Consider the following 12094-nt stretch of genomic DNA (forward strand, 5'->3'; position numbering starts at 1 on the left):
AAATTAGTAAGAAAACTAATTGATTAACTCTCCCAAAATTCCATTTCTTCTACCAAATTTAGATACTTGATAATAAAATTTTGAAAAGTTGGGGTGGCTTAGCACCCCCCTGCTAACCTTATGTTCCGCCCCTGATTGGAGGGCAAGATTTCTCTTTTTGCATTTAACAAATAACGGTTTAGCTTTGTTGACAATAGACCTGTGACTAAATTATTTGTAAATTAATTGCTTCAAATTTGATATATGATCCATCGAAAACAAATAAAAATATCGTATTTAATTTATATATATTTTTTTATATTTTTTATCCGCCATCACATTGGCAAAATAAGTTGGAATTATATATAACTCAACCATGCCTACAAAAATTATAAAATTTAATAGACAAATTTACAAATTCTTGATTTATAAAGGTGACATAACACCCTTTTCCTTTTCCTTGTATCACCATCTGCCAAACTATGAATAATTAACCTCTCAGAGAGTTTACTAACATATAACAATATAACAAAAGAAGAGAGTTCAAATGTCTCCATTATACTTTCATTTTTAAAAACTTTTATGACTCAAAATTTGAAACTTAAATATCAAAATAAAATCATTAGATATGATCTATATCATTTTATCTATGCATGTGTAAAAAATTATGACATTGTAACTATATTTTGGTTGTCATTAAGAGCTTGTAAAAACTTACTAATGTGAATAATTTCTAAACATTGATTTTTCAAGTTATTGATTCAAATAAAAACAAAACCGAAATGTAATAATTTTTATGTGCACATGGAGAAAATAAATAGATCAAATCTAATGGTTGTATTTTAATGCTTATAATTTACATTTTAAGGTATTAACATTTTAAAAATGGATGCATAATAAAAGCACAAAAAATTAAGATATTTGAACCCTCTTCGTATAACAATAACAAAAACAAAAATAAGTTACAAACTTAAATATTTTTTTTTTCAAGAAAAAGGTTTGTTGTACAAATGCTGCAAGAAATACAGCACCGGTCAGCTTTTGGAATTCACATCCTCTCAGGTTATCGGACTGAGTACAATTGAATCGGATAGTCCAAAATTATTATTTTTAATTAGGCACGAATCTCAAAGCTCAAATAATACTGCCCCCTAGTCATCTTGAGCAAGAACCGGACGAAATTAAATCTGGACCGTCCTTTTTAATTGTGTTGAGTCAGATACCTGGGAGGATACGGATCCCAGCTTTTGAGTGAGCATCTCATGTGGTACTGCAGGTGGGACCTACCAAGTTGGTTACCGATATTATTTTGTAATACTTTCACCATTCCTAAGAAAATAGTGCCTCAATTTTTTTGTTTACAGATTTTCTGATGTTGAATTTTCCATACATATAAGATCTTTAAAAAAAAGTGAAAAAAATATCTTAGAATATCTTGTGGATGTTGTTAATTAATAATAATAATTTTTGTTATTGATTATCAGTGGTTAACTAGTATAATACCAACCTTATCTAAAATTAGTTCTCCAAAGAAAAATAAAATTAAGACTAAAAAAATAAGAGTAAATTTTTTTAATAAACGTTTATGCCAGTAAAATAAAAAAAGTAGAAAATAAGCTAACTCAACTGGAGGTCTTTACATGAGTTCAGATCTAGTGAAGTAACTCAATCTTTGGGTTTTCGATCGGGACCGTCCAATTCGAATCTGTGATAATCTATCTGAAGTGGAGTGCACACATTCCGAGAGATGAATTCGAATCGTGAAGCAATCTCGAGCAATGGATTCGAATCAGATGGTCTCGATCCAAAACTCAAAGATTGAGTTACTTTAGAGGATCCGGACCCTCTTTACATAGCTTGGCTACTTAGTTTGTGCAAATGTACTATCTGGATGTGAGGTCAATTTTTACATATAAATCAATGCTTATTGAGGTTTCCACTATAATCTTTGCAACAAAGAAAAAAGTAAAAGAAGAGACTAAAGTTATTAATACATAAATCCGTGCCTAGAAGCAATTTAGCAATAAGGCAAACAAGCTTGGAAATATCTATTGCCCATTTTCAAGGCTCAGCAGGTATAAGCATCTAGGGTAAAAAAACTCGTAGCTCGTGGCTCGATTTTGACTGGTATAATCCGTGCCTAACAGCTCGTTTGCTACTAGAATGAGTTGTTAACGAGCCAGCTTACTATTAGCTCGGTTCATAATTTTTTCCATGTGGGCAGCCCAATAGATATGTTGATTTCCAAGTGGGCAGCTCTTAAATTATTTATTTATTCAAGTTTGGAATAATTTCTTGCCTCAATAGATATGTTGTACTTCTCAAAGAGGCCTCTGAATTTCTTAAGCAGTCCAATCAAAATTTTAAAATGGTCAGTATACTATTTTCAAACAAAATTCAAACATTTTTAAAGATTATCACTAACGCTTGTTTTCATCTTTTTTCCAAAACAAATAGAGTAACAAGGAAATATATTTCATTAAAGTAATAAATTAATGAAAATCTATTTTATTACTGAAGAGGCTTTAAATGTCTCTATTTGTTCTCTATTTCTATTTTTTTATTGAACATAAAATTTAAATAGCTATTAAAATAAAACAGTTAGATATATCTTTTTTCTCCATCTAATTGATTCTAAACTGGGATTCAGATTAGCTGAAATTCCAGATGCATGAATAGTAACTCTGAAATTCCTGAAATTTCGAATTCAACTGTTGAACTGTTTCGAGATGCGTGCATAGAAAAACCAGCTGTTCCGAGATGCATGTACAGAAAAAGTTGGACGGCTAGGTTCGAAACTTCAAGAATTTCAGAGGTACTGTTCATGCATTCGGATTTCAGCTAATTTGAATCCTCTAAACTGTTATAAAAGGAAAAAAAAAAAAAAACTCTACATTGTTATGAATCATGCTGTTAAGGACAGTCCTTTAAATCAGATGGCTAATTAAGTGATGGAGCCTTCTGAAAGCAGTCCAATAGGTGGCCATCAAGGCCGATAGAACATTTGCTCATCTTTAATATATATAAGCCCAGATAAAGCCCATATTAATTTATTTTGCAATAGCCTGCAACTGCAACGAATATCTTAAGATCCATGAAAATTGAATTAAAGCGAAGAGAAATTATTCTTGTAGGTGTCTGACTTCTCTACTGTTCTTCTCTATATATTTTGGGTGGACTTATAGGTTCGAATGGTACGTACAATAATGAATTTGTGTTTTTTAGCCTTTGTAATGTGCTCGTGAAGTTATGTTTCAATGAAGGATCTTTGCTGTTAATTGTTTTTCGGGCATACTTGGTTAATATATTGTGAAGTTTGGCTTTATAATTAATCTATTGGCTTGTGAAATTCTAATTATGTCCCCTCTTCAATTGAAAGAGAAACATTCGGTACCATCATTAGTACATCAAAGAAAATCTCTAATGGCAACAAAAGTAATTCCCATAATTTTTTTATAAACCATAATTAGAAAATTCATTTTTACTAAACCAACATGATTACTTTTTATTTTTAACAAAAACCATAAAGACCGAAAAACTATTTCGGTCTCGCTTTTTCTTTTCTTTTTTTGGATCAAAATGCCAATTCGGTCCCCACTGATTTCACAATTTTTCCAACATGCAGCCAAAAAAAATTCCAAAACCCCATGGACCGAATTGGCAATTCGGTCCCTTGTGGTTTTGGGATTTTATGTGGTGGCATGTTGAAAAAATTGTGACCGAATTTAGTTTTTGTAGTATAAATGACTTTTGTAGTGTAATTGTAGTAATTGTAAAATTATTTAGTTTGCATGTAGTATAAATCAATTGTTGAATGATTTATTTTTTTAGTGTAATTTAGGTTTTCGTAGTGTAATTATTAATTGTAGAATTTTTTAGTTTGCATATAGAGTAATTTAGCTTTTTGCATGTAGTATAAAATAATTATTGAATGATTTTTTTTTTAGTGTAATTTAGATTTTAGTTTATGTAGTATAATTATTTAAGTTTATGTAGTATAATTATTAATTGTAGAATTTTTTTAGTTTGCATGTAGAGTAATTTAGTTTTTTGCATGTACTATAAATCAATTATTGAATGATTTTTTTTTAGTGTAATTTAAGTTTATGTAGTGAAATTACTAATTGTAGAATTTTTTAGTTTGCATGTAGAGTAATTTAGCTTTTTGCATGTAGGATAAATCAATTGTTGAATGATTTATTTTTTTTAGTGTAATTTAAGTTTATGTAGTGTAACTATTAATTGTAGAATTAATTAGTTTGCAAGTAATTTAACTCATTGCATATAGTATTAATCAATTGTTGAATGATTTAATTTTTTTTAGTGTAATTTAGATTTTCGTAGTATAATTGTAGAATAATGTAGAGTAATATAATGAATGTTAATATTTAATTGGGTTTGTATGTCATACATGTTAATATTTAATTGGATTTGCATGTTAATACATGGGACCGAAATGCCAATTCGATCCCAGCTGAGAAAACACTGAAATGACATTTCGGTCCCATATATTACACCAATGGTCACACCATTTTTCACGAAAATTTGTGAAATCAATGGGGACCGAATTGGCATTCCGGTCCAAAAAAAAATGCGGTATCGAAATAGACATTTCGGTCCTAGTAGTTTTTGTAAAAAAAATAATAATCATATTGGTTTGATAAAAATAATTTTTCTAATTATGGTTTATAAAAAAAAATTATAATTCCCATAACAAAATCTTAATTGGCAACTTCCTCCAATCATGCAAGTTCATTTATGTATCCGTACATGAATGAATAATAGTGTCCTGAAGCAAAAAAAATAAAATAAAATAATAGTGTCAAGCTACAGTACCAATGCATGTGACTGGCACAAATATAGACATAACAACCCCACTCCACTGAAAAAGACAAAGTACAAGTTAAATAATTGACTACTGTACCGTTAAGTCTTGACTCGCTTCTCATTGTCACGCCATTTCCAAGAGCTTAACACTGCTGCTCTTTATTCTTTACACATTTATCTCTTTCACAACTCAGATCTAAGGTTCTTTCCTCTCTCTTCACAATAATTAATCTACAGAGAAACATGGTAGGAAATTTGATAACTTCTCTGCTCTCTCTAGCCACCAATTTGCTCCCCTCTATTACAGCCTCTGCGCATGCTCCTTCTTCCTCTTCCTCTTCATCAAATAACTCCGAAAGGGGGCGTGCTCGAGCTATTGAGGAGGATCTTGAGAGGCTCATGCGAACTCTGAAGCGAATCAAGGCCACACTGTATGATGCTGAGGAGAGGGAGATCAGAGACTGCTCTGTCAAGCTATGGCTCAAGGAGCTCAGGAAGGTCGCTTATGATGCTAACGATGTGCTCAGCGAGTACCAGTATGAGGTCACACGTGTCCAAGTAGAGGCAAGAAAGGCTTCTGAAGCTTCAGGTCTTCACAAGAGAGAACAGATAGAGGTTAGTAGTTAGAATCTTGTATTCTTGTGCATATAGAAATTTACGGATCTTCCTTGTGATAGTGTTACTAAATACAATTTGTTTTCTTTCCGTTGGATTGGTATCCACTAGAGTGGTCACTTATTTTATAATAAGCTTTTCAAATCTAACATTAGAGTGTCAATTGATCCCTTGAATATCATTTTTAATTATAAAATTACAAAGTTTGATATACTTATCTAATAAATTCCATTTTGGATAGTACATATATTGTTCTAATCTAATGATCTTGTACGTGTAACTAATTTCCATACATATTCGATTATTTATTAAAAAGTCGGAGGTCAATCTAATGAACGTGTACGTGTCACTCACATCGTAGGCGCCTTGATCCCTTAATTATCATTTTCAGCTAACAAATTATGAAATTTAGCATTGTAATTCATTTCTTTTTTAACAGGACATTGTACCAATTCCTGATGGCATTGTTGATCGGCTTAACAAAATAAGAAGTCGATTTGATGAAATAGCAAAGGATCGTGAGGCTCTTCAATTAAGCGAGAGTGATGGGGTGAGGCGTCCAAACAATAAACATTTACGACCCCCAACGGGTCACATGGTAGATGAGGCAAGCATTTTTGGGAGAAAGGATGAAGTAGAGAAGGTAATCGAGTTGTTACTATCTAAAAAAGAAAAATCCTTTTCGGTCATTTCAATTATTGGAAAAGGTGGTCTCGGAAAAACCACCATTGCCCAATTGGTCTACAAAAATAAGGGGATTTCCCGATGCTTTGATTTAAAGGGGTGGGTATGTGTCTCCGAAGAATTTGATGTTGGGAGACTCACTAAAGCAATCATTGAATCAGTCACCAAAAACAATTACGGTTTGAGTGAGTTGAGCCAATTACAAGAAAAGCTTGCAAAAACTGTGAAGGGAAACACAATACTACTTGTTTTAGATGATGTGTGGAACGAGAATCGTAAACTTTGGGAGTTGTTCCGAGTTCCTTTTAAAGAAGGAAGGATGGTCAGAATTCTCGTGACAACAAGAAATGAAAAGGTAGCAAAGGTCATGGAAACAACAACCCGTTTTAACCCAAGTAACTTATCTGAAAATTCATGCTGGCAGTTATTTGAGCATTATGCATTTAGTGGTACAAGTTGCACCATGCCAAAACACTTCGTAGATATCGGAAGGGAGATTACCAAAAAGTGTGGTGGGTTATCATTGGCTGTAAAGTCAATAGCAAGTCTCCTTAGGCATGAAACTGATGAAGAGGTTTGGAGGGAGATTCTGGAAAGTGGTCTTTGGGAAATAAAAGAATCAAAAGAAGAGATTTTCCCAGCACTTCAGATTAGTTATGCTCATCTACCTGCTCATCTTAAGCCATGTTTTTTGTTTTGCTCAACGTATCCAAAAGATTACGAGTTGGAAAAAATGGATTTGATAAGGTCGTGGATTGCTCACGGATACATCGAGTCCCGGAGAAATAGAGAAATAACAGAAATTGGTGTTGAATATTATAATGAGTTAAAAGAGAGGTCCTTTCTTGATGATGCATATTTTTATGACAAAGAATATTATAGTAAGTTGCACGATATAATCCATGATCTTGCTCGACTTAATTCTGAGAATGAACACTACTCGGTAGAGATCAATCAGCCACTTGATATTCAAGAGAGAACTGTCTTACGAGAAGTATACCATTTATATGTAGGCGGTTCCATGGGCTTGGGATATCTAAATCGAATTCCCCAAGAAAATATGAAGGGTTTAAGAACTATTATTATTGATAGGAGAACATGGAAAGAGTATTTTGACCCAGAATTAGAGTTGATGGATGATTGTCAAGATTCTTCGGAAGGCATAACCTTACGTAACCTCACTAAATTTGAAGTGCTCAGGGTATTGATATTGGAATGGGATAGTTTGACAAAGATTCCTGACTCCATTTCCGAATTGAAACATCTTACTTATCTAAGTATTAGGTCTACACGTCTTAAAATGTTACCATTATCCATTGGCCTCCTTTACAACTTGCTGGATTTACAAGTTCATTGTGACTCCCTTGAATATCTACCTGAAAATATTGGTGATCTGGCTAACTTACAGTTTCTATATATTTATTCTGGTGGCAACCTTGAAGAGATGCCAAAATCGCTCTGTTCACTTACTAACTTACTGGAATTAACTATTGACCGTGGATTCTTGGATTATGTCCCCCATGGTCTTGTTAATTTTCCGTCAATAACAAAAGTTAAAGCATGGTGGAAAGTCAGAACTATAGGTTGGTTAAAGGATATGAAGGACCTTAAAGGGATGCTCTGTATTGAAAATTTAAATAACATTAATAATTTAGAAGATGCCAAGCGTGCTAACCTGAGAAATAAGTGCAAACTTGAGATTTTGGAGTTACACTGGGATTATAATGATGGAATTTTATACCCCATGGACTCACGGCTGTTATTAAAACTTGTACCAGAAGCTTGTGAAGGTGGGATAGTTGGCGAAGATGATGTACATTTTTCCTTGTTAGAATGCCTCCAGCCACATCCTAACCTCAAGAAACTTCTAGTATCAGGTTACCCTTCTACCATAGTACCAGGATGGATGAGGGATCCATCGTTATTGCAGTCAATTGAAAAACTCAGGTTAAAAGGTTGTGGCTATATTCAATCCCTTCCATTCGGTAATCTTCACACTCTCAAGTACCTCTTCATTATTGAATGTTCTAGTATCCGAACTATGCAGCTGGAGCAGCTGCCCTCCCAGCTTGAAAAATTCGAAATTTATGGGTGTGACCACCTGGAGTTGATTACCGGATTTGGGCATCTAGATATGTTGAAATATCTGTCAATTGGTCGGTGTGAAACCCTGAAATCAGTAACAATGGATGGACTGCAGTTGGTGGAATCTACAGAGCTTTTTGGTGATTTATCTCATGAAATACCACAAATTAATCGGCAGACCATTTCATCACTTACAATGTTGGAAATTTTATCTTGTGGTTCGCTTCATTTGCTGCCGGATTGGTTGATTCCATCTGGGCCTTGTGTTGTGCGTGTTCTTGGTTGTGGCTGCCCTGACTACGAAAAATCTAATCAGGTTCATAATTTTATTATTATTATATTTATTATTATTTGAATATTGAGATTTTGACCACTGAACTTTTTCACTTTTATGTAACAATAAGCCTTGGTAAGATGTTGACTAATCAAGCTGCTTCTGTTTCAACAAATAAATATTTCATTTTTTATGTTACTTGTTTGTTTCTAATTCACAAGCTCTTGTCCAATTTTTTTGCAGCATTTTTGACGTCGCCCACAAAGAACACTTAGGAGTCCCCTCCAAGACCGTTGATAGAAATGAATTTACTATCCAATTTATTATATGATTTGTAATAAACGATAAGAATTCCCTTTGCTTGTGAGGACTCATTTGCATTGCTTTTGTACTTTTTTTTCTTTTTTTCAAATATTCTTCTCTTGGGGTATGTTTGGTTGGGTTGAGAATATATTATTTGGAATAGCCTATTCGGTGTTTGGTTGGGTTAGGATAGTCAGAATGGGGAATCCAAACTTTTTGTCATATTAGAATAGATTATTCCTAAGAATTTTGAGATTTGAATATTCTCATAAGATAAACGATACCTATTCTTGATTTGGTTAATCTAGTTATTCTTATTTTGCAATCAAACATAACGTTGTAGAATGATTAAGCAAGCCGACGGTGAAATTTTAAATTGGCCAATTTTTTGTTGTTATTTGGATATATGCCATTTTATTATATTTATCTCCAATTTTTAACTTTCTGACTTTTTTCTCTTTGTTAGATATAAAATTAATTGATTAAAGAGCACTTCGATAATTAATTTGAGTCCCAATGGGTGATAAAATCATTTTGAGTCCAACCTTTTGAAGGAAGAAAACCTATGAACAAGATCCTTTTAATGGAGAACAAATCTTAAATTGGTCCCCGTTTTGTTATCGCCTTCAAAAATTTGAGCACCTTATCTAGACTTGTCTGTTTTTTTTATTTAGGGTGCAAAAGGATTGGATAAATATTAGATCATATCCAGTTTCAAATGTGAAAATTAAATATGGATATCCGATATCGGAATATCCATATGGTTTTAAATTTTAATTATCTGTATCTAAATAGTAAATATATACCACATAATATAGTATATATTATGAAAATATTTATATATATATCTACAAATAGCTCAAGGATTTTTTTTTTTTGGACGAAAATGGCAATTCGGTCGCATGTATTTTTACAATTTTTCAATATATTTTCTTATCAAAATATGTGAAAACGGCTGGGACCGAAATGGCAATTTAGTTCTTATGATTTTTGTAAAAAAAAAAAAAGTAATTATGTTGGTTTCATAAAAATCTTTTTTGTAATTACGGCTTATAAAAAAAAAATGTGATATATATTAAAAAATGTAACAAATTTGATGATAAATTTATCTGATGTAATAGCCACCAATATTTATTATAATAACAAATTAAAATTATACATGTGTTTGGTATAATTTAGATAGTTGAAGGAATATGCAATAACTTCTATTATTGGAGGAATACGCCACAACTTTTAATATTGGAGGCCAAATTATTTTTTTTGCATTTATCAAATAACGGTTTTAATTTGTTGACAATAGACCGGTGACTAAATTATTTGCAAAATGCTTCGAATTTGATATATGATCCATCAAAAACAAATTAAAATAGAGGAGGGATCCGATTACACTCTTTTTTGGTGACACCGAAATACACTCTCTATTTTTAAAGTTTTCAAAGTCTAATCAGACAATTCAAACCATTCAACTTGTTGGATCTGTTAAAACGTGCTTGCAAATCAAATTTTATATTTTTTGAAATTTTTTTTACTATTTATTAAGTATTTAACAAAATTGTTTTATTCAGATCGTTGAATTTTTGTACCTATCTTAATAAATAGTAAAAAAATTCCCAAAAATATAACTTGGCAAAATAACTTGGAATTATATATAACTCAACCATAATTAACTCAACCTTAATTTTAAATTACTGAGAAGAGACCAAAGTTATTAACATATAAATCAGTACCTAAAAAAAAAAAATTCATCTCATCAGTAATAAGGCAAACAAGCCTGATTTAAAAGAAGAACGGCCCAAGATATTGATTAAAAAATCATCTCAGTAATCAGTACCGGAAAATGAAGAACGGCCCAAGATATTACTCTTTCAATGTTTTAATTTTTAAAAATTTAAAACTAAATTTGTCAGAAAACATATTGATTATTTTTTCATCATAATAATAAATGACCAAACCAATTCGGTTCATGGTTAGTGGGGATCTGAAATAGAGGTGGACCGAAACAATTGGTTATCATTCCGGCGAAATCTGTCCTCCCCTGCGCTCCTAAATTTCCGAAATTTTTATTAATAACATAACAAAAAAAAAAAAAATCAAAACACCTCCAAAATAAATAAATTATATATTTATCTGGACCGCACAACCAATTTGCAGTTCATTTATGGGAGGTCGCAGGTTGACTTAGAAGTCCCTCAAAACTTAAATATATTTAATATTACAGTGTATTTTTTGTGCTTTCGGAGGACTTCTAAGCTAATCTGCAGCTCCCTATAAATGGGCCGCAGATTAGTTGTGTGGCCTAAATAAATATGAAAATCTCTCAAATCTAGGGTGTTTTAATTATTATTATTATTATTTTTATTTTTTTTGGTATGCTACAAATAAAAATTTCAGCCTAAATCGCAGTATGGGTTGAATCAAAATAATTATTCGTTCAAGGGTTGAGTAAATCGGTCCAGAGATGAGGTGGTCGAATCTCTGTGGTTGATAGTGCGCAGCTTGTTAAACAGAGTGAACCAAACTATTGATCCAATCATCCTATCGTGGTTTGGTCATTGCTAATTTCAAATGAAAAAATCAATAAATATTGACAAATTGATATCGTCAAAAATAATATGAAGTTAGCATTATTTTTGAGGTAGTGCACTTTTTTTTCTTTTCTATTTTATTTTGGATCGCTAAAGAATAGTGTTATTTCTTAAGTTAATGTTGTTCTTGTTAATCCATTCAAACGATAAAATAGTGCTAATTCCATATTAGCGTTGTTATTTCTATTTCTAGCATTGCATCCAAATATATTCTTCTAAAATTTTTATTTATTTTGGTGGGAATTCGAAATTCACCAAGGTCGCCAATTCATTTAGCGGCCTCAAAGATTGGGGGCCGCCAATTGGCCCTGCAGCCATAGTATGCAAAATTGGCCGAGTTGGATCGGAATCGGCCGACACCGATCCGATTTTTGACCGAGTTACACGGTGACCAATTTTTCATCGAAAAACCAGGTTAAACAGTGCTGATTCGGCCGAATCAGGCGAGTCTCAACCAATTCCAGACTGATTCTTACAATTTGGAGGCGATTCTTTCTAAGATAAGCCGATTTTGCCTTTTCTTTGCGTCAATTTGGGTTTGTCGGAAAATACCGTAGTTGATTTGGGAAGAAAGAAGGAATGAGGCCGCTGTGGAGAAGAAAGACAAATATATACATCTTAAATGGATTCGGTGTACAAATCCATGAAGTACCTAAATAGAAAAAAACAGTTGGTCCATTGTGAACCAAGAGCAACGAAGAAACTCTGTTTCAGATATGGACCACTTGTAAGATATAAAACA

The 12094-nt window shown here is 32.4% G+C and overlaps 1 protein-coding gene across 1 annotated transcript; it reads left to right on the top strand.

Moving 5' to 3' along the window:
• The first annotated feature begins 4954 nt into the window (after positions 1-4954).
• Positions 4955-8826, top strand: LOC144547792 (putative disease resistance protein RGA1). Its single transcript, XM_078296484.1, has 3 exons — positions 4955-5421; positions 5861-8506; positions 8708-8826. Exons 1-3 carry the CDS (start codon positions 5050-5052, stop codon positions 8714-8716), a joined length of 3027 nt encoding a protein of 1008 aa, XP_078152610.1. The 5' UTR covers positions 4955-5049; the 3' UTR covers positions 8717-8826.
• Positions 8827-12094: the final 3268 nt, after the last annotated feature.

This window comes from Carex rostrata, chromosome 32, assembly GCF_964058835.1.
Source record: "Carex rostrata chromosome 32, lpCarRost1.2, whole genome shotgun sequence".
In the NCBI taxonomy this organism is placed as follows: Eukaryota; Viridiplantae; Streptophyta; class Magnoliopsida; order Poales; family Cyperaceae; genus Carex; species Carex rostrata.

Excerpts from the sequence above, each read along its gene's own strand:
- LOC144547792 (XM_078296484.1), top strand. The coding sequence starts at position 5,050 with ATGGTAGGAAATTTGATAACTTCTCTGCTCTCTCTAGCCACCAATTTG. Across the intron at positions 5,422-5,860 it reads ACAAGAGAGAACAGATAGAG|GACATTGTACCAATTCCTGA; the intron begins GTTAGTAGTTAG and ends CTTTTTTAACAG.